The 24,234-nt window shown below is 43.8% G+C and overlaps 1 protein-coding gene across 4 annotated transcripts in view; it reads left to right on the forward strand.

Annotated features, from left to right (window-relative positions):
- Nucleotides 1-24,234, forward strand: part of DRP2 (dystrophin related protein 2) — a 94,783-nt gene that overhangs the window by 15,460 nt on the left and 55,089 nt on the right. For all 4 annotated transcript variants that reach the window (XM_069944015.1, XM_069944013.1, XM_069944016.1 and 1 more), the window contains exons 4-8: nt 6,229-6,385; nt 10,889-11,012; nt 11,794-12,062; nt 12,145-12,291; nt 15,553-15,631. In XM_069944015.1, the coding sequence (XP_069800116.1) occupies nt 6,229-6,385; nt 10,889-11,012; nt 11,794-12,062; nt 12,145-12,291; nt 15,553-15,631 (776 nt within the window). The remainder of the gene's footprint in view (nt 1-6,228; nt 6,386-10,888; nt 11,013-11,793; nt 12,063-12,144; nt 12,292-15,552; nt 15,632-24,234) is intronic.

Here is a 24,234-nt window from a genome sequence, read left to right on the forward strand (position 1 = left end):
GAACATGTTAGTTCCTCGAGCGGAGAGCGGTGGCAGCGGACGAGCGCACGCCCTCTCCATTCAGTTACCGCAGCACACTAAGCATGGCGGGATTCCGACGATCTTGCTCAGTGTGAACTGGCCCTTAATTTGTCTTGTCTCTATTTTAGTAGAAGGCCTTAAAGGGGAACTCCAGGTGGAGGTTAAAAAAATGAAACTTCTGCAGAAGCATAAAGCATTACTTACCTATCTATTCCATTTTTGAAACTACCAAAAATCAATTTGTTTTGGGGGGTTTTGTTCTGTTTTGTGTTTCGGCACTTCCTGGTTTATCAGTTGTAAACAGTACTACAGGTTCCAGGATGCAATACTTTCCCTCAGCTGTTCATCACAGTCCTCCACCCTGCCTATTCCCCGCCCAAAGCTGTTGCAGAACATCTAGGCTGTGTTCACACATTGCAGTTTCATTGTGTTACTGAATTATTTGCAGTAATTTATGATTTCATTGTGGTCCCACAGAGCACGCTGTATTCTCTACCTGTAACACCACACAGCATGCTGTATTCTCTACCTGTAACACCACACAGCGCGCTGTATTCTCTACCTGTAACACCACACAGCATGCTGTATTCTCTACCTGTAACACCACACAGCACGCTGTAGTCTCTACCTGTACCACACAGCACGCTGTATTCTCTACCTGTAACACCACACAGCACACTGTATTCTCTACCTGTAACACCACACAGCAAGCTGTATTCTCTACCTGTAACACCACACAGCACGCTGTATTCTCTACCTGTAACACCACACAGCACGCTGTATTCTCTACCTGTAACACCACACAGCACGCTGTATTCTCTACCTGTAACACCACACAGCACGCTGTATTCTCTACCTGTAACACCACACAGCACACTGCATTCTCTACCTGTAACACCTCACAGCACGCTGTATTCTCTACCTGTACCACACAGCACGCTGTATTCTCTACCTGTAACACCACACAGCACGCTGTATTCTCTACCTGTAACACCACACAGCGCACTGTATTCTCTACCTGTAACACCACACAGCGCACTGTATTCTCTACCTGTAACACCACACAACATGCTGTATTCTCTACCTGTAACACCACACAGCACGCTGTATTCTCTACCTGTAACACCACACAGCACGCTGTATTCTCTACCTGTAACACCACACAGCATGCTGTATTCTCTACCTGTAACACCACACAGCACACTGTATTCTCTACCTGTAACACCACACAGCATGCTGTATTCTCTACCTGTAACACCACACAGCACGCTGTATTCTCTACCTGTAACACCACACAGCATGCTGTGTCCGCACCGCCTCCTTTGGCAGTCTTCCACGCCCTGTTTAGTGACGCTCTTGGCCCAGCCCCGGCTCGCATGCCTGTCAGCGGCCACCCCGCCCCATCGCATAACGCGCACACTGCCTACGTCATCTTATAGAGTTCTTGGGATCGGATCCTGCGCAGGCGCACTGACGCGACCGGCTTTACCAAACTAGTCTAGCCAGTCACGTCAGTGCGCCTGCGCATGATCCGATCCCAAGAACTTTACAAGATGACGTAGGCAGTGTGTGCATTATGCGATGGGGCGGGGTGGCCGCTGATAGGCATGCGAGCCGGGGCTGGGCCAAGAGCGTCACTAAACAGGGCGTGGAAGATGGCCAAAGGAGGCGGTGCGGACCCGGCCATGTCACTACAGCGGTGCCGGAGCTCAAAAAAAACACCACATGTGCATTTACATGGAACCCTGTGAAGGCGGGAGGCAGGGGGAGACGACCAGCTACCCCACAAAGGCGGCGCTACACTAGGGCACGAACGCTTCGGCCCCGCCTCTTAGACACGGCAGCCCCGCTACTAAAGTTGGATTTTCTGCCTCATCAAAGCCTAAGCTGCTTTATATAACATACCACCAGAAAGAACTTCGCCTAAGCTACAACAAGGTATAGGTAGTTTGGGGGGGGTTCCACAGTGGCTACAAAGTCGCTTTAAGGGGGGATTTATTAATGGTTTTATGTATTAATGGTTTTTTATGGTTTGTGTAATAAAAAGTATTAATTAGGCTAATTTCTATGGGAAATCCGTGCCGTGCTTCTGTTCCGAGTAATGACATGTCCTATTTTCAAACGGAACGGATTGGAGATCCCTGAAAACACTGAACATGTGAATCAACTAATACAAAGCAATTGGCTGTAACAGAATGTGTGAATGCAGCCTTATGGTTTTGTGCTTTTATCATTCACTAGAAACATGTATATGATAATAAAAATGTGACGTGCATGTGAAAGATTTACCTTAACCTATGCCTGAGATCGTCATTAAAACTGATCTGTCTTAAAAATGGAGTATGAAATCTGGTGTTAGCATTTCCCTTTTATGTTTTTTATATTTCAGCTTTGGGGACATTTATCTTTACAAATGTGCCACATTTATTATATGTTTTAAAGATTTTGTAAGCACTTTTGTGCCTTGATCAACAAGAGCCGTGGATTGGATGAAGAGGGTATGGTACAAATTTACCAACCAATAGGTTGTGAAAAGACAGACGCTTTGATAAATCTGCCCTACTGTGCAAGCCTATATATTCACACTGAGCACACTGAGTCTGTGGCTGCCTTACTGTCTCAGTGTGATGTCTTTTGCGGCTCCGCTCAAGATTTCACCACCAGCACAGATGGGGAATCTTTACTGTAAGAAAAGCGAGACTATGGAACTCATTGCAAAATTATGTTGTGATGACTGACTTATTAGTAACTTCAAGGGAGGCACGGATGCCTTTTCTTTTAAAATATTTAGCATTGTTTCAGCATTTTTTTTGGAACAAAGCTGTAGTTGAACTGAATGACTGCATACATTTACTTTACACACCTTATTTTCCATATTTTAATGCCTTCCTGCACAACGACAGTTGCGCCGTGGTGCCGCTAAGTGGGTATAGAGGCGGCTCCCGGCTGTTATCAGTAGCTGGCGACCTCCGCTAGTAGCCAGCATGGATCGATCCTCGGTTCTGCCTATGTAACCATTTCAAAACTGACAGCGGCATTTAAATGGCCTGAATTACCCTCAGCTCTCAGCACAGTCTCCGCCTTTCGGGCTGCCACATGCGGAATTGCCTGAACTTTTAGATTTATCACATTCATGATCTCACATGATAATTGGTGTAAGCCCCAAAACCAGCCAAAGTGCAAAATTGCGGATTTTTGGATCCCAGAAATGTAATAAAAAAATTAATAAAAAGTGATCAAGTCGCTAGTGTGGTACCCAATAAAACTACAGATGATGGCGCAAAAAAAAATTAGACCTCACTGATGAGGTGAGCGAGTACTAAAATTCTTAAATGCTTCGAGTTGAGTATTTTCTAATGCTCCAATGCTTGATTCAAATAATGAATCCCATTAAAGTCAATGGGGGACTGAAGCATTTATTCAGGGACCTCCTATTTGGCAGAGGGGAGGGTGTCTGGCGCACCTGAGAACCTCAAAAAGTGATGGAAACACCATGGAAATGGAACTGACCCATTTTGACATCCAGGGATATCTTGATAGGTTAAGGAGCATACAGAGAGAGCCCTCTCTGTACATCACCGCTCCCGGCACTCAGCAGCCAGGGAACGTGGCTATTAGCCATCAAGCTTGAAACGCTATACTGGCTAATTAACCATTTAAATGCTGCTGTAAAAACTGACAAAACTTGAAAAAGCTATCACCTGGGGTCTAATGGAGGGATCATCCCCCCGGGGCTGGGACTTGGCGCCACAATGACGCTGATCCTGCAACAGCAATTGACTATTATGCGCTCAGGCACTGATCTCGGAGATCAATACAGAACATATGTACTGCATTGATCTATATGAGAGAATAGTGCAGTTATAATAGAAGTTACTGTAGGAAAAATCACCCCTCTTTCCCAATGTATGAATAAAATAAATAAATAAATAAATAAAACATTGCTGCATCTGTAATCATCCGAACTATTAAATTATCAGATCCCTGATCTTGCACGGTAAGTGCAAAAACCTGCCAAAGTGCAAAATTGGTCACATCAAATCCGGAAAAACTGTAAAAAGTGATAAAAAAGTCACATATATACAAGCAAGTACAGATCATGGTGCAAAAAATGACACCTCATATTACCCCATAGACCAAAAAATAAAAGCATTATAAGGATGGTAATAGAGCAATTTTACACATATTTAGTTTCTTTAAAAAGGTTTTAATTTGGCAAAAACTGTCAATTAAATAAAAGTTATATGTTACCTGTCGTTGTAATAGTACTGACATAGATGACATTAGGGCTGGGCGATAATGGCCTAAATCAATATCGCGGTTTATCGTACATGTAGCCGCGGTAACGATAAATCGAACGATAATTATGACACGCCCCTTTTAAAAAGCCACACCCCTTTTGAAACCCCCATTTTCCGATGGTAATACAAAAGTGGATTTATTCCATATAACAATATGCAGCAAACTTCACAAGTAATACAGAATGCTTTGGCGTCTCCTACGCCATTTTCAAGTGGCACTTGAAAATGGCGTAGGAGACGCCAAAACATTCTGTATTACTTATGAAGTTTGCTGCATATTGTTATATGGAATAAATCCACGTTTGTATTACCATCAGAGAGCTTCAGAGTATTTTTTACTAGCTGACTTGGTCCAAGGTCTGGGATTCATATGCTGGCAGCCACAGTTCATTTAGTGTGCTGCCTATATTGTTTTCTCTATCTATCTATCTATCTATCTATCTATCTATCTATACAGTATATATTCAGATAGGAGATAGATGGATGATAGATAGATAGGAGATAGATAGGAGATAGATAGGAGATAGATAGGAGATAGATAGGAGATAGATAGATAGGAGATAGATAGATAGGAGATAGATAGATAGGAGATAGATAGATAGGAGATAGATAGATAGGAGATCGATAGATAGGAGATAGATAGATAGGAGACACGTAGATAGGAGATAGATAGATAGATAGATAGATAGATAGATAGGAGATAGATAGATAGATAGATAGATACATAGATAGGACTCCTATCTATCTATCTATCTATCTATCTATCTATCTCTATCTATCTCCTATCTACCCCCAGTCACTCAGTGGCTGCAGAGGTCAGGTATAGGTCGGCACCTCCATGCTCCCCCGGGCACCGCTCTCTCTCCCGCACAGGAATCCTCTGCCTCTGTCACTCAGTGCTGTAGCACATATACCTGTGTCCCGGACTGAGCGTCACACATGGCCGCTTCCAGAACGTACAAAAGATAACGGGGTCCGAGGATTCCTGTGCGGGACAGATTGCGGTGGCCAGTGAAGCATGGAGGTGCCGACCCATACCTGACCCCAACTGTATGTGCAGGAGAGGGGGGGCATGGCTCACGCGCAGATTCCAAAGAAGCTAGAAGTGAGTCGCCCGGCAGCAGCAGTGCAGGAGGGGGAGCTGCTGCCTGTGCGCAGCCTGTCAGCAGCCCCGCAGCAGGATCTTCCATCCCCTGCCCTACCAGTATTTGTGCGCCCTGGCTCGGGAGGTAAATCGAAAAATCAGCTTTCCAGCCCCCACCTCTCCACCCGGCCACGGTGGTATGCGGATGAGGCCGGCGCTGTACTGCTGCTGCACTGTCAGCATGCACCCAGGCCCCCTGCGTTGTGGTAACAGGCTGCTATCACCACACAGGGGGCCTGGGTGCACGCTGACAGTGCAGCAGCAGCTTCCATCCAGATCGATATTGTACAGTACAGCGCCGGCCCCGCCCCATCGCCCGCATACCACCGGCAGTCCGGCACCAAACGCTACTGCACCCATGGACCCCCAGGCTGTTATCACTACATAGGGGCCGGGCCTGGGTGAGAAGCGGCTGCCATCTTACCGCCTGTGGCGCAAGAAAGTGCCGAGAGGAGAGCACAGCCAACTGCCAGCCCGCGCGACCACAAGAAAGCCCGCCCGCACGCAGCCAATAAAAAGGAGGGCCGTAAGCTCATACATAGTGTGCACTGTGCGGCCGTATATCATATACTTTCAAGCGAGCGCATCAACCTCAAAACTACGTGCGTATATTCGCGGTTCGCACTACGGCCGGAAAGATACGTAGTGTGAACATAACCTAAACCTGTATAAGATTTTTTTAACATCATAATCATTATAATATTAATGCAGAAAGCAAATCTATTAACCTTGTAAGAATTATTTCCTCCAATTTTTCATTAGGGCACGCCTCGAAGCATTTTCAGATCCCACTCTCAAGTTGCAACCACCACTCCAGGAGATAATTGACTGGCTAGGGGAAAAAGATGAAGATTTGTCTGCCCAGCTTCCCCTGCGAGGTGACCTTTCAATGGTGGAGCAAGCCAAGGATAAACATCTGGTGAGCTATACTACACCATACTTTACCTAAGCCTTTAAAAGCATCTAAACCAGTGCTTCCCAACCTTTTCCACCTCGGGGCACACCTTGGAAAAAAAGATTTCCTCGGGGCACCCCTACTAAATAATGTTCTACAAAATAAGAAAACCATCATACAGTGACTCACAGGTGACGTCTTCTTTGATCTGAGGAGTCACTTTCCCTTTTCCTCTCCATCCGCCATGATGATTTCTTCCAGCTACTTTTCATCTCTTCAGAACCTGCAAGACAAAAAATTTAGGCTCCGCACATTTCTAGCAACTTCCTTTCCTTTCTCCCTCCTGTCGGCTCCCAAAGTAACTGCGCTGTTTGGTGTTATGTGCCGTAAAGAGAGTAGGAATGTGGGATGCCCCCTGTATGTAGGATCCCCTGCTGTGCCCCCATGAGCTAATAATGCCCCCAGAGGTGCCCCCATGAACTAATAATGCCCCCAGAGGTGCCCCCATGAACTAATAATGCCCCAGAGGTGCCTCCTATGAACTAATAATACCCCCAGAGGTGCCCCCATGAACTAATAATGCCCCAGAGGTGCCCCCATGAACTAATAATGCCCCCATAGGTGCCCCCATATACTAATAATGCCCCAGGGGTGGCCTCCATATACTAATAATGCAACCAGAGGTGCCCCCATGAACTAATAATGCCCCCAGAGGATCCCCCATGAACTAATAATGCCCCCATATACTAATAATGCCCCCAGAGGTGCCCCCATGAGCTAATAATGCCCCCAAAGGTGCCCCCATGAACTAATAATGCCCCCAGAGGTGCCCCAATATACTAATAATGCCCCCAGAGGTGCCCCCATGAACTAATAATGCCCCCAGAGGTGCCCCCATATACTAATAATGCCCCCAGAGGTGCCCCCATATACTAATAATGCACCCAGAGGTGCCCCCATGAACTAATAATGCCCCCAGAGGTGCCCCCATATACTAATAATGCCCCCAGAGGTGCCCCCATATACTAATAATGCCCCCAGAGGTGCCCCCCATGAACTAATAATGCCCCCTGCTCTGCCCCTTAAAAAAAACAAACATCCTACTCACCTAATCCGCGCTAAGGCTGCAGGAAGCAGCTCTCCTCCTCTTCGGGCTCCATCTTGCGAACTGTGGGGACGGGACTTTCAGCAGGCGTGATGACGTCACATCATCACGCCTGCCGGAGAGGTCATGTCCCGGCCTCCCATAGGCTGCTGGCATGAAGTGCCGGCGGCCTATGAGAGTGAATATACTGTAGGAGCAGGATGCTGACACTTCCTGCTCCTATATTCTGCTTACTTTAATGAACATAAAAGTGATCCGTGCATCCCGAGAAGCTGTGCAGCCTCAGCTTCTCGGGATGCTTAAAGAGACAGCGCACATTTCCCACCGGGATCCCGCGGCACCCCTGGTTGGTTCTCCCGGCACACCAGTGTGCCGCGGCACCCTGGTTGGGAAACGCTGGCTCAAAGAGACAGCGCACATTTCCCACCGGGAGTCCCGCGGTACCCCTGGCCGGTTCTCCCGGCACACCAGTGTGCCGCGGCACCCCGGTTGGGAAACGCTGATCTAAACGAGAAAAGTCAACAGTTCTAAGCGACTCTGTGCCCACAATCTGACCCCCCAAACCACTTGTACCTGTGGATAGCTGCTTTTAATACAAGATCTGTCCTGGGGTCCGTTCGGCAGGTAATGCAGTTATTGTCCTAAAGAACAACTTTTAAACTTGCAGCCCTGTGTCATACTGGCGTGGCCTAGAGTGTGTATGCATTAGGCTGGCACAACCTCTCTGTCCCTCCTCCCCGCCCTTTTCATCATTAGAAATGCTCCAGATTTTCTACTATTCATCACCTGTGTCAGCATGGCACATGGGCTGGATGGTTAAGGCACCTGCGCAGTTTTCACTGCAGAGGAATAGGAAAGAGGGTGGGGAGGAGGGACGGAGAGGTGGTGCAAAGTTAGGGCACAGATACTCCAAGCCAAGGCTGTTTGGCACAGGGCTGCAAGTTTAAAAGTTGATTTTTAGCACAATAACTGCATCCCCTGCCGAAAAGACCCTAGGACAGATCTTGGATTAAAAGCAGCTAATCAAAGTTACAAGTGGTTTGTGGGGGACAGATTGTGGGTACAAAGTCACTTTAAAGAGTGATTTTTGGTTGCACTACATCAACTATACGTCTTCAGTTTTTTTATGAAAAAGATTCACTAAGTGAGGAGTGTATTGTAATGTTCTGCAGAAAGTCAGTCAATTTACTGTATAATACACACTGTAATTACCAGAGTGTTTTTTTTTCATATTTAAAGCTTAAAGGGGTAGTGAGGCGGTAAAAAAATTATTCACAGACGACACACATTACAAAGTTATACAACTTTGTAATGTATGTTATGTCTGTGAATGGCCCCCTTCCCCGTGTCCCACCACCCCCTACCCGTGTACCCGGAAGTGTGGTGCGCTATACTCACCTGTCATGTGCCGTCACCCGTCTCCGATCTTCAGCTAGTGACGTCTTCTTCGGGCGGACGGTGAACAGCTCCGACTGTCCCGAATGCCGGCCGCCCTCTGCAGCGTCATCCGATGCTCAGCCGCAATTGACTGAGCATAACTGTGCTCAGCTAATTGCGGCTGAGCAGCTGATGACGTGGCCAGCCTCATCAGCCGCAATTGACTGAGCATAACTGTGCTCAGCTAATTGCGGCTAAGCACAGTTGTGACGTGGCGGAGGGGGGACGGGCGGCAGCGACTCGGCCGTCCGTCCGAAGATGATGTTTGGCGCAAGATGACGGATGGCCCTCGACAGGGATCAGGTAATGTATAATGCACCACACTTCCGGGTACACGGGTGGGGGTGGTGGGACACGGGGAACGGGGCGATTCAGACATAACATACATTACAAACTTGTATAACACTTTGTAATGTGTGTTATTTTGTGAATAATTTCTGAGCGCCGCACTACCCCTTTAATTGACAAGGAAGCAGAGTACATAAACGCAAAGTGGGGATGAGGGAGAACTAACAGCAAAAGCATAACAGAAAAGGCAAGAGTCTCAGTACCGAACAGCTAAATAGAATATTAGGTCAAGCAGGTCAAATTACGGGTTTAGTTGACAAACAGTATTGTCTTAACAGTGTATAACAAGGGTTGACCAACAGTATCAGTAATCAACATATGATTACAGCTCCAATTGCTAAAACTAAGGAGGTTTCAGAGATGAAAACCACATACAGTGGGGAAAACAGATATGTGATACACTGACGTTTTTGCAAGTTTTCCTACCTACAGACGATGGACAGATCTTTAACGGGGCTACAAAACAAAAGGCCACTTTCTTTCAGAGGCAGCACTGCTCTTGTCTCCAGTTTGGGTGGGGTTTTGCAACTCAGTTCCATTGAAGTGAATGGAGCTTAATTGCAAACCACACCTGAACTTGAGACAAAAGTGGTGCTCTCTCTGGAAGAAAGTGGCCATGTTTTTGTAGCTCCGGATCACCCCTTAAAATTTTATTGTAGGTACACTTCAACTGTGAGAATCAAAAAAAAAATTCCATAAAATAGCATTTTATGACTCTTAAATATTTTTTTGCATGAAATAAGTTTGATACAATAGAGAATACTTTTTTGCAATTATGCTGAGATCTTGCATTTAGCCCCAGACCAAGGAATATTGACAGTCATCTTATGTTTCTTTCATTTTCTAATAATTGGCTCAACAATTCCTTTTCACCAAGCTGCTTCTCAATTGTCCTGTAGCCCCTCCCAGCCTTGTACAGGTCTACACTTTTGTCCCTGATGTCTTTAGCAAGCTTTGTTCTTGGTCAAGGTGGAGAGATTAAAGTGTGATTATGTGGACAGGTGTTGTTTTTTTTTTTTTTTTAATGAGTAATGAGTTCAAACAGGTGCAAATAAAACAGGTAATGAGAACAGAGGAGAGCTTTAAAAAAAACAAAAAAAAAAAACAGGCCTGTGAGAACCAGAATTCTTGCAGGTTGGTAGTTGATCAAATATTTCATGCAAAAAATGCTAATTAATTATTTAGAAATTATACAATATGATTTTCTGGATTTTTTTTCTCACAGTTGAAGTGTACCTACAATAAAAATTAGACCCTTCTACATTCTTTGCAGGTGGGAAAACTTGCAAAATCGGCAGTGTATCACATACTTATTATCCTCTCTCTCTCTCTCTCTCTCTCTCTCTCTATATATATATATATATATATATATATATATTTATTTTTATTTTATTTATTTATTTATTTTTCTTCAGCTTTTTCATCTCCCCTAGGGAACTTGCAACTGCTTTATCGTTAGTACTGAAAACTGTAATACTTTTGTATTGAGTATATTATAAGTCCAAAAACAAGGAATGCAAGTTTTAAAAATGTTGGAAATGACAAGTGTGCATTAGGTCATAACAACCTAAATCTAAATATATGGATATCGGTTTTGTGGCATGCTCTTTTTAAATATAATTTCACCCTAATCACAGCTATTTATGGAAGAGGTGAAGTCTCGTGGTCCTTATATATATTCTGTACTTGAATCTGCTCAAGCTTTCCTCACACAACATCCTTTTCAAGATATAGAAGATGACACATCTACTTTAGCCAAAGGTTAGTACCTTTTTCCCCCTTAATAATCCTTGCAAAGGACATAGGACATAGGAGTTGCATCCTTCCCTCTACATCAGATATAACCTCATGTACAGTACTGTTCAAACGTAATGTAAGGTGTATGATTAACCAATTATGCCATACAGGTGAAAATGACCATCATTCCTTATGTAGGTTGAAACCCAGTATTAACTGAGACAAAAAGTAGCTATGTAGGAAGCCTAAACTGGTGAGGAGCAGCCAAACTCTGCTACAAAGGTGAGGTTGTGAAAGATAGTTTCATACCACAGTTCATACATCACAGCAAAACTGAGCACTGCAACATAAGACATAAGATAGTTTACTGCATCAGCAAGGGGTCTCCCAAAGATTTAAAACAGATTTTAAACTGTGCTGTTCAAGATCTTCTATAGACGCACAAAAAACAGGTAACCTTAAAAAGTGTGCAATGCTCAGCCAAGGTTTGAGCTAATACCCTGAAAGCAGGGAGTTTCACAGAGTCTGATTTTTCTTTGGCACTAGAGAACGTAGCTATTTAGCAGCCTGTAAGATCAGGGCTGAATTCTAGTTCTTGTGGTGGGAGTGTGTACTGTAGTCTCCATTGAGTATTTTTATACATGTGCTAAAAAAATGCTCAGTAAATAACCTGTGCTAATTTTTGGAGTACTGGCCCTTTCTCTTTTACATTTTCACTTGACAATCAGAATGTTGTAGCAGAGCGGCTGGTGCCGGTCACCAAAACACAATGCTAAACTTTCAATTTCCTTTAAAACTTCTCCAGATGCCTCGCCCAGGAGCCGATCTCAGAGTCTTAGCCGTTTACTTTGGAAACAAGCAAGTGTGGCTAGTGAACTGTGGGACAGGTTGACTGCTCGTAGTTTAGACCAGCAACGTCATCTGGAACGGACATTAGAGCAGCTTCGAGATTTAGGAGTTTCAATGAAAGAAGCTACAGATGCGCTAAGTCAAGCAGAGAGTGTTCAAACAACTTGGGAACCAATAGGAGACTTGTTTATCGATTCCTTGCCTGAGCACATCCAGGCTACAAAGGTAAAAAGGACAATGCGCTGTTGATGTTATTATATGCAGTAATAGCAAATTTAATAAAAATTATGTCTTCATTATTTTTTAGCTATTTAAAGAAGAAATAACTCCTATAAAAGACACAGTCAAGATGGCTAATGACCTTGCCCATCAGCTAGCCTTATGTGATGTTCACCTCTCTGTAGAAAATGCGCGTGAGCTTGAGCAAATTAACAATCGATGGAAACAGCTACAGGTATATGCAGTTAATTTACATTCAGTACCAGGATCACTTTTTTTTTAAAGGCACCTAATCCCTATGTGGTATTTAAAAGGGAGTATAGTCTTCTTCATCTGTACTGTTAGTCTGCTGTGTGATAAAAAAAAAAAAGCTTATTATCTCTTTCATAAAAGAATACAATATTCTCTTCCAGCACAAATTCTTTTAGATCCATAATCAATAGTACACGTGAATATAAGAAACTTTATTATATATCCTATCAGAGAAAAAAAAGCTTACTTCTCCTTTTATGCATCATCTTCTTGGTACAGTTAAAGGGGTGCTGTGGGGCTTTTCCGCCTATGGCCGGATCCCGCCTCTGACACTGACTGGCTGAGCGGACGTCTCAAACCCACGTAAGAGACCAGGAAGTGGGCAGGCAGCGCGGACTGGAACAGTGCGTTGGAACCGGGGAGGTAAGAGGACGCCGTTGCCTTCAACCACCTCCTCCCCGGTCATAGGCGAAAAAGCCCACAGCCCGGAGTACCCCTTTAATGTCTACAATTAAAAATAAAGCGACTTTGCAAATAGTCTGTATTAGGTATGTTCATACTGAGCAAAAGCGGCGGAATTTCGCAGTAAATCTCTCCGCCGCAGAATCCTGCCTGCCTAATTGTCACACAGTGCTTCTATGGGAAGGCTTGCGTGCCTCAGTCAATTTTTGGCTAAATTAATGTTTCTAAGAACACTCATTAGTGATATTCAGGCTATGTATAAAGGGCTCTTTACCCCTTGACCAAGCAATTGTCTCAATTTTTTTTAATTGTCACCCAAGTGCCATTATTTTTTTGCAACATCTTTTGTCAACATACCTATAATACATGCTTGTTTTTTGTTTGTTGTTTTTTTGCATTATTTTGGTGTACATATAACTATTTGATTACTTTCTTTTTGTATTCTGAGGCAGTTTAACAAAATACAGAAATTTTTGCATTTGAGGAATTTTATTTATTTATATATTTATTTTAATTTTATTTTAAATAGTTTTACTCTTTATTAGTCCCACAAGGGTACTTTGAAATGGAGTCTTTGGATTGCTCATATATTACACTGCATTATTACTACAGTGCAGGGTATAATTCTGTCAATATAATGCTGATAGGTGACCAAACTGATCTTGCCAGAGGCACAGCTGGGTGGGCGCGAATACATGGCATACCTGGGGGCCTTTCATTAGGCCACTTGCTGCCAGAAATTGTGTCACCACAGAGCCGATAAAGAGTGACAGAAAAAGCACATAAATGCCACAATCACAACTTGGCTGCAGCATCTAAGGGGATCATAGGTTTCTCTTCTTCTGCTAGAAGGCAGGCAGTAACATTTATTGTCAGCACTCTGGGTTATATATTGAGGTAGGGTAAAGGGGGTCAGGCAAAGAAGGATTCAAGAAGGCAGGTAGAGTTCAAACACATATAATGAAGCATTTAGTAGAAACACTTTCACTTGGAACACTATAATGCAAGTGACCTATGTGGAGCATGTGGCTTCCTTAAAGGTAATGCAGACAATAGTAGTGCAGGGATTGGCTGGGGCAGATATAGGGTGTATTTAGACCAGTGTTTCTCAATGATGGTTTATTTGCCAGCCGCCCTCTGCCGCGTCATCAGCTGCTCAGCTGTGATTGGCTGAGCACAGTTATGCTCAGCCAATCGTGGTTGAGCAGCTGATGACGCTGCAGAGGGCGGCTGGCACGAGGGACGACATCATTGTCACAAGATGGCGGACGGGGGTCGACACGGATCAGGTGAGTGTAGAGCACTACACTTCCGGGGGTGGCGTGGGTGGGGGGAAACCCGGGGAAGGGGGCCATTTACTAACAAAACATACTTGTTGTATAACTTTGTAATGTGTGTTATTTAGTGAATAATTGCTTGCCGCCGCACTACCCCTATAAAGCAAATAAACCATCATTGAAAAACACTGGTCTAAATAACAGCTGCAAGTAACAGTAGAAATAAGGCCTTCTACACACATTCCATGTTTCACGGACAGCATGGACGTGGTAGCCTTGTAGTGGAGCCAACTCCCTCCCCTCCTTCCCTCACAGCATCATCTACCAATATGATTCTGGGAGCGGAGAACCCGCTCCTGGACCTTGCCGATAGCCTGCAAGTCTCCCCTTTGCTGCTATGTCAGGACCCAACTGATGAATGCCCCACACAGCCAGTCAGTGACTGGGGCAGGATACCGTTGCAGTCACTGATTGGCTGAACGGGCTAAATTCCACCCGTTAGTGACATGGCAGCCGCTAGAACTGGCAGAAACCTAGGTACACCCATTTACTGTTTGGAGAAGCCTGTTTGGAAATCAATTTTAGAATATTTGCAGCCAAAAGCCACACATTCGATATTGAAATAGAGACAAGCAATGTGTGGCTGTAACAGAAGCCACTTTGCAGGCAATATTGAAGCATGGTGGAGATTCCTTGCAGGTTTGGGGCTACATTTCAGCAAATGATGAAGGACTTGGGATTTGCTCATAATTTATGGTGTTCTCAATGCTGAGAAGCTTTGTTCTTCGTGTAGTGCCATCAAGGAGACACCTGGCTCGAAATTTTTTCTGCAGCAGGACAACAACCCCAAAGATACAGTCAATGTCATTTAAAACTTTCACCTAAAATCTTTAGCGTACAAATGAACAAAAAGTCTTGAAAGTGATCATATGGTCCCCACATCAACATCAAGATGTGAGGTCAGTGTAGTCACACCAAATATTGATTTGCTGTAGATTTTTTTTTATACCCAAGAGAGCCTTTATATGCCACCTGTCAAACTTGATGGTACCAATATTTTTATTTAGTCAACTAATTGTATTGACATATACAAGTATACATGTAAGAACAGCTCCTCCACTGCAAATCACAGGTTTCAACAAAAAGGTACCAGATGACCAGTATAACAATTTTTTAAAAAGACAATGCTTTGGTTATACTTTTATCTGCTATTGCAGTGGAGGAGTTGTTTCTATATTTGAGGATCCTTGTGATTCCATGGAATTAACTGCGATCCATTACCTGCATGCATTATTGAGTGTTGTGCCTCCTATTTTGCACAACCGAGCCAGGTGAGAGTTTCTTGTGAGTTCTCCCACCCTCTGAGTAGCCATTGATCCACACTATGAAGTGCTGTTCCCCTTTTTCTTTTACAAGTATGTATGACAGCCTATACTGTAAGTTGATTGTTTAATAATATGTTTGTGCACATAAATATAATGAATTCATAGACCATTCTTCTGTAGACTTCTGTTACGGAACGTCTCCGGCAGCTGCAGGATGCTCACCGTGACTTTGGACCCGAGTCTCAACATTTTTTATCTTGTAAGTTTCTCTACTTTCTCCATAAATGTTAAAGTGAATAGCAACAGACTATTAGTAAAATCAGACATTATGAAACCTACACATGTCCCTTTTATTTTCAGAGATGGTAAATATCATAGGGTCGTTGGACAAAATGTAGGCCACAAGCTACAACACCAAAATGCCACAATTTCATCAAGAATTTACCTTATTTAATTTATTCTTTCTATCTGAAAATTACTGGAATCCTTTCCTTTAGTTAGGCCACATAATCTTGTGGTGGCCCATACCCTGGAAATTACATGTGCTTCTGAGCTCTCAATAAGGTCATTATCTCAGATACTAGAACCTCCAGTATTATGAAACTGCGTGGACTTTCCACACAAGCTCCCTCACGGACGATGCACACACCTGTGGGTTGCAACGTGACCCCCTTCACTTGTATGAGTAAAGGGGTCAGGTGACTAAAAATGTATGATATGGTCTGTATCTTGGGAGTTAGCGATTAGTTAAGCAACTTGACACACTACTGTGAATTTCCCTTAAATGTCTAAAGGCCCTATTGCACAGGCTTATTATCTGCCCAATCAGGGAGATACCGCTCCATGTATCAGGGCCAGTGATCAGCTAGCGTCATGACTCATTTCTTTTTTTTTTTTTTTTTTTTTTTTAATTTTTATAAAGTTTATTTAACATAAATAGAATTCACAATACAAACCACCTTAGCTCTCGTCCCAAAATCAGGACAATCGCACATATACAAATCTTATTTACCCCAATACATCAATCAGAAATAATTGTAATATCATAGAAACAAACCCTCCCCTCCCCCATAACCCCCCCCTACCAGCCACAGAACGAGAGAGACAAAGGAAGAGGAAAAAAAAAAAAAAAAAAAAAAATTCACCACTTCCTCCACAACCGCTTACACTTATCCTCTCTACTCCTAATACCCCTAGCCTCCCACCAATCATACCTTTTGATCACATTCACTTGACTTATCCACTCCTCTATTGAAGGTCCCGTCTTCCCTATCCAGTTTCTCAAGATTACCAATCTTGCCAAGAAACAATACTTTAACCAAAAGATTTCCCTCTAACTGTAATTCCGGTTTTTTCCCCCAAAACTGCCACCTCTAATGTGAGTTGCCCTTTACAGATACCTTTATTATCCAGAACTTCCATTACTCCTATCCAGTATTCTTTAATCTTAGAACATAGCCAGAACATATGGGTCAGATCTGCCTCCCCCTCTCCACATCTATCACAGCATGAGCTCTCCCGGACTCCCACCTTGTGCAAAAAACAATGGTGAATAATGAACTCTGTGCAATATTTTAAATTGTATAAGTTTGTATTCAGGATTCTGTGATACATTATTAACACTCTTAAGCATACCCTTCCATCTAGATTCTGAAAGTGATCCACACACCCTCTCCCATTTAGCCTTAAGGGCGGGCACCCTTAATTCATATCTTTCTTCCAATAATATTGTGTACACCCGTGAAGGAAGCCCCTTCCCTTTTGTCAAAGCCATAACTTTTTCCATTCCTTCATTACAGAAAATAAAAAAACTCTCTTTATTACGTGTTCTATTAACCGCGTGTTTTAATTGTGCATAAAAAAATCTATTTTGCCAGGTATCTACATAACCTATAAAGAGATCTTCCCATTTCCTGAGAAGACCTCCCTCAAAGAAAAACTGTACTTTACTATGTCCAAACTCCTTCCAAACTTCTGATTAGAAGTTCCTCAAATTCAGGGAAGTTAATATTATTCCACAGCTCCGTACATGCAAGCTCCCTCTAACCTTACAAACCTTCTTAATTTCCTGCCAAATCCTGTGAGTTAGTGTACCAAAAAATCTACACCCTTTGAGAAAACCTGTAAAACCACCTGACTCTAATATTTCAAAAATCCCCAGTTCCCTATTTTCATATACAATTTAAGAAACACCAACTTGACTCCTTATGGGTAATAATATAGGCAAACTGAAAAGCCAAAAAATATAAAAAGAAGTCCGGGAGAGCAAAGCCGCCCCAATCCATCCTAGGGCAGAACCGACCATACCGAAGCCTTACCCTCTTTCTTCCCCAAATCAGTCTGTTAAGCAATATCTCAATCTTCCTAAACCACTTAGTAGGTATCCAAATTGGTGAGGCGGCCAGAAAAAAATTTATCTGAGGGAGAAGGACCATCTTGATAAGCGCCATCCTCGCCGACATCGATATAGGGAGACTAGACCACACCGCCACCTTCTTCTCTATTCTTTCTACAGAGGCTTAATATTATGTTTCAAAAAATGAGAGGGATCCACCGCCGCCAGTACCCCTAAATACTCAAGACCCTCCCCCATCTTGCAGACTTTCAGATTACAGAAGCCGTCCCTAGGTCTCTATCCAAAGGCATAATGAACGACTTGGTCCAGTTTATCGACAACCCCATTAGATACCTAACACCCCAAAAATCCTCTATTATGCCCGGAAGATTCACACCGGGGTCGACGACAAAGAGGAGCAAGTCGTCCGCGTACATAAGTATTTTTTCCTTATCTCTCCTCAAACCGAAGCCCCTAAATTTACCACAAGACCTTATCATTCCGCCAAAGGCTCGATGTACAGAGCAAATAACATAGGGGACAACGGGCACCCTTGTCTAGTCCCTCTATGAATACTAAATTGTGGAGACACCCTACCATTAATAAGGAGTCTACCCAAGGGCTGCCTATACATCACCTGAATCAATTTTATAAATTTAGCACTAAAGCCAAAATGCTCGAGGGTCTTCCATAAATATGCCCATTCTACCTGATCGAATGCTTTACACGCATCCAATGCTACAACAGCTCTGTCCCCCTCAGCTGGAATTTGCATATTCAAGTACATTCCTCTTTATGTTATTAAATACTGTACGGCCTGGCATAAAGCCGTTTTGATCTTCCGAAATCAAAGCCGTAATAACCTTTGACAGCCTCCTAGCTATTAGTTTAGAGAACAATTTAAAATCTATATTCAACAGAGAGATTGGCCGGTAGTTCCCCATCTCAAGATGGTCCTTCCCCCTCTTTCCTATAAGCACAATAACCGCCTCCTCCATAGATCCCGGAAGTCCCCCGTCCCAAATAGACTGATTCAACACCTCTAGCAGAATCGGAAGCACCACCTTAGCATGTCTTCTATAAAATTCATACGGTAATCCGTCTGCCCCCGAGCCGTATTTCCAGCTACAGAGGCCAAAGTTGCCTCCAACTCTGCCAGAGAGAGTGGTGAGTCCATTACTTCTCTCTGCATTTCTGTTACTCTAGGCAAGGAAATGCGATCAAACAATAACCATATCTGATTTGGATAGGTCTGGGGAAGAAGAGGAGTACAATTTAGTATAGAAATTCACAAAAGCTGTTTCTATGGCATTCTGATCAGTGGCTAACCTACCATTTCTCCCTAATGGAAAAGATATTACTGTTCTGTGTCTGATTCTTAATTATATTAGACAAAAGTTGGCCTGGTCTACTCCCATCCCTAAATCTCCTATAGTCAGAAAATAACATTTTATTATAAGCTCTATCTTTCACAAACCTAGCATATTCCTCTTGGGCTATCTTTAATTCTCTAAGTGATCCTTCATCCGCCCTTATCTCATAATCTCGACTTTTCTTCTCAACCTCCTGTACATGCTTCCTTTCCCTATCTTTAAATTCTCTCTTTTAATCAGATCTTTTTAAAATAACACCCTCTAATAAATGCCTTTAAGGCATCCCAAACAACCTGGATACTTGCTGTTCCCCTATTAGACAGCATAAAGCCCTCTATTTCTCTGTCAATTTCCTCATCCTCCTTTCCCAGAATATTAAGCCAATGAGGGTTAAGTTTAAAGGGTCTATCCAAATGCTCATTTGCCCCACATAATTTCAGACCCCATATCACCGGAGTGTGATCAGATATGTTTTTTGAAGCATATGTAACCTTAGTAACTAATCTAAACCCCCCCTAATCACTGAATACCATATCTATTCTAGAAGCCGAACTGTATGAGGAACTAAAACAAGAGAATGCTTTCCTTGTTGGATTATGACACCTCCATACATCTAGCCATCCCACTTCATCCACAAACCTCTCCAATGGAGAGCTTCTATTGACTAGCTTTCTGACATCCGATCTCCTGTCCTCCAAGGACATAGTACAGTTAAAATCCCCCGAGACATAAAGCCCCCTATATTCCTTATTTGCCGCGAAACGCAGCAAATCCTCCAATATGTCCCTGGAGAACGGGGGAGGGATGTACACAAAAGCCAAAATTATATTAGAACCCTCTATGCAACCATACAAAAATACATATCTTCCCCTATTGTCCGTCTGTGACACAAAGATTTTATGGTCTATTCTACGGTGAATCAGAACTGACACTCCTGCAGAAAAGGAGGAACCAAAAGAGTGAAATGACGAGGCTACCCAGCCCCTAGAGATACCCACCACCGATTCTGAAGTTAAATGGGTTTCCAACAGCCCAACTATTGCCGGCAGATGTTTATTAACTTGATCAAACACAGCAAACCTTTAGCCTTTCACCCAAACCTCTCACATTCCAACTAACTATATTGACCATAACACCTACTCAGCCAAAATTGCGTCTCCACAGCCAAAAAAAAAGAAAAAAAAAAAAAAAAAAAAAACCTCCTATCTCCCTCCCGTCCCGGGCTGGACCCACCCCTCCCCTCCCCCCCCCTCTCCCCCCCCCTCTCCCCCCCCCATCCCACCACCTCTAACCCCCATAACCCACTGCAAAACACAGTGTGTCCTACACCCGAGTTTTCCCCACCCGCCACACTTGCTACCTATCCCACTTATATAAATATGGGGAAAGAAAAACACTAGAATAAAAAACAGTTCATATTATGGGAGCTTCATACTCCCTCATTAATTTATCCCCTGCGTATCCATCCATTTTCTTGCTTCCTCTCCGCCGACTGAAAAAACAAAACCTTCCCCTCCCATTCCACTCTGAGTCTAGATGGAAAAAACAGGGAGTATTTAATACCTCTGGATCTCAACGATTTTTTAACCTCAAAATACTGGGCCCTAGCTCTCTGTGTCTCTACCGCGAAGTCTGGAAAAATAACAACCTTAGCATTGTTATAACGCAAATCCTCCATTTGCCTTGCCTTCCTCAAAATCACATCTCTATCCTTAGATAGTGACACTTTAACAATCATGGCTCTCGGGTTGTTACCCACAATAACCCTACCTGGAATCCTGTGCGCCCTCTCCACCGCAAAGAGGGAAGAGAGACCACCCGCAAATTGTTTCTTCAACCAATTTTCCATAAGTTCACATGCACCTTCTCTCTCTTCCCCTCTGGGATGCCTATTATCCTCAAATTGGCCCTGCGGGATCTATTCTCCAAATCCACCACCTTCTCCTTCAGTGCTTTATTACTGACCAGTAATGAGGCCACCTCCTGTTTGATTTTATTTATGTCATCCTCTGCTGTACTAATCCTAGACTCAGCTTCCGTACACCTATCCCTAATTTTCTTAACATCTTCTCTGATAAGGGCAATATCATGCTGTAGGGCTCCCACTTGTCCCGACAGTGCCTCCAAAGTGCTGCTGCTCTTTGTCACTACTCCCAAGATTCTTCCCAATACCGAGGAAGGATCTACCTCCTCCATCTCCCCTCCTGGTATCTCTTCCGAAGCGGACTCATCAGCTGTCCTTGTAATAACAGTTTTACTTTTACTTGCCCCCTGACCAGGAGAGAGAAACTTATCCATTTGTTACTGGGTTTCCCCGGGGTACCCCCTCCTTTTTCCCTCCCCTTTTATCCATCCGAATGCAGTACTCAAAACCACCAGGCAAAAGGAAACAACTCTTTGTTTTGAAGTCTCTTGTTCTCGGTCCAGTAAAGCACTAAGATCCGACCACAGAGTCCCCAAAAAAATTCCTCTGATAAATCCCTATCTGGAGTCTCTTGTTGTCGGGTCCCGTAAATCACTAAGATCCGACCCCAGAGTCCCCACTAAATCAGTACCCACAGATCACCTAGGTCTCTTGTTCTCGTCTCCAGTAACACACATAGATACGAGCCCAGAGTCCCAGACCAGATCTTCGTCAACCAGCATTCCCCACTTTCCCTCCCCCAGAACTGTAAAGAACACAGAGATATGTCATGCAATCATATAGAAAAATCAGTCCGCCTATCCACCCTCGACTAAGCAGAAAAGAGATGACCGTTCAAATCTCCTTTCGCCCTCCCGGGCCAAGCACATAGGGAAGTCCACCATTTTATGGGGGAGGAGCCCCTTCTTAGTTCAATGCAGTCCAGATCTTCAACTGCAAGTCAATCTTACACTTTATATCCTCAACAGGATATTGAGTTACAACCCAGGGTTCAGCAAACACGAGCTTCTGGTTCCCACTTATACAAGAAAGTTATGGGCTTTATATTTCCAGCAAGGTATACGAAGGCAACACAGGATCCAGTAAGGATAAGAAACTTCTCTTTTGCCAACCATAGAGAGTATGACAAAGAGCACAGTACATAAACCAAATACATAGGCTGCGAGGTTATGTTATTGCTCCTGTTCTACAAGTTCTGTTGGATCAACTCTCAGGTGAGGGAGGGAGAGAAATTCACTTAGCAAAGTGAGGCACCATAGTGCCATAGTCCACGTAGCATGGGAAACATAGCATAAACTTGTAACTCCGCTGCTCCCAGGACTTAACACATAAACAGATTTTAAATGGCTCTGACCCAGATAATAATAAAAAAAAAAATCAGCAAAACGACACAGTTCACTAGATAGACACGGTCAGATAAAAGAAGCCGTTATTCCCTCTTGAGAGGGTATCACCTGTCTTCACCTCCTGCCGAGGCCGCTGCCGTATGTCCTCATATGCCCGAGAGGGGGAGGCCGATAGCCGAGTCTCCCAGCCGCCAAAGATCCTCCACGCTCGCTGCTGAGGCCAGACTTTCAGCCTCGTGGCTGCCTGCAGCTCTCTCACCGCTGCTCCGCAGCCCTTCGTCCGGCCGGAGACCACCCCCTCACGGCGTGAGTCGCTCCCGCTCTCTCACTGCAGGAACAACCCCACTCTCAAATCAGTTTGGGGAAATCGCCAGTCACCCTCTGCAGCTCTCTCACCACTGCCTCGGGTGACAGAGGCGCTCTCCGGCACCTCGCGGCCCTCCCGCCCTCTCACTGCGGGGGCCGCAGTCTTCAGCGTCTGGCCGACTCTCCTGGCTTAGTCCACCACGGCACTCCGTCTCCCCCACACTCCTCATCAGCAGCGCTCGGCCTATTCCGGCTTCAGCAATTCATGGCACCTGGCCCAGCAGTCATTCAGCCCTGGGAGCTCTCATGCAAGCGTGGCAGGTGAGCAGAGGAACACACCTAGCTCCTCCTCTTCCTCATCCCCCATGACTCATTTCTTACTTCAGATATGTAAAAAAAAAAATCTGCTTTCAGCTGCACATTTTCCCATGTAATAAGATATGTGCGGCTAATGGATGAATAACACGGGGCTTGCACAGTTTAGTGTCTATTTGTGCAGCCCTAGTTGCACAATTATCGATCTAGGAGATTAGTGCTCGTTTACAACAGAGCTCATGCTGCGTTTATACGGAGTGATAATTCGCTTAATCGAACGAATAACAATTTCTAAGTAACTATGTCTTTTTCATAACGATCAGCGTTTAGACTGAATGATAAATGGTTTGGAAAAATCGTTATTACAATCGTTTTATGATCACTTAATCCTGTCTCACACATAGGGTGAATCGGTGAAAAACCAACAATGATTTGAGAACATGTTGAAAGATCACAATATACGATTTCTTGCTCGTCGCTTGAGCGTTCACTGTGTTTCCAGGAGCCGATTATCTCTCAAATGTGATCGTTTTCACGAAAATAAAAATCGCAAAAATAAATGCACCATCAGGCCGTCAAATACAACATAAAGTTGAAAATTCCTCTTAAGGCTGGGTTCACACTACGTATCTTTCAGTCAGTATTGTGGTCCTCATATTGCAACCAAAACCAGGAGTGGATTGAAAACACAGAAAGGCTCTGTTCACACAATGTTGAAATTGAGTGGATGGCCCGTCATTTAATGGCAAATATTTGCTGGTATTTTAAAATACGGCTGTTGTATTGAAATAATGGCAGGTATTTACTGTTATATGGCGGCCATCCACTCAATTTCACCATTGTGTGAACAGAGCCTTTCTGTGTTTTTAATCCACTCCTGGTTTTGGTTGCAATATGAGGACCACAATACTGACTGAAATATACGTAGTGTGAACCCAGCTAAGGGTGTATTCACATGTACAGGATCTATAGCAGATCTGCAGCAGATTTTATGGCGCAGATTTCATTGCCCAGATTCGATTTGCTTTGAATCTGCAACTTCAAATGAGAGAAGCAAACATGGGAAGCTCACCCTGGAGACCTTTTTCAAACGCTTTGCTAGTTCACAAAACATCACCCCTCACTTACCTTTTATTAAGCAGGGTTCCTACGCTTCACACACTTTGGCCCTATTGCTAATGTGTCATAATTTTGGCACAATTGCACCAAAACCATCTTATATATCTTCTGCCACATTTACTATTTTTGATATTTTTCCAATGA

Source organism: Dendropsophus ebraccatus, chromosome 10, assembly GCF_027789765.1.
Source record: "Dendropsophus ebraccatus isolate aDenEbr1 chromosome 10, aDenEbr1.pat, whole genome shotgun sequence".
Classification (NCBI taxonomy): Eukaryota; Metazoa; Chordata; class Amphibia; order Anura; family Hylidae; genus Dendropsophus; species Dendropsophus ebraccatus.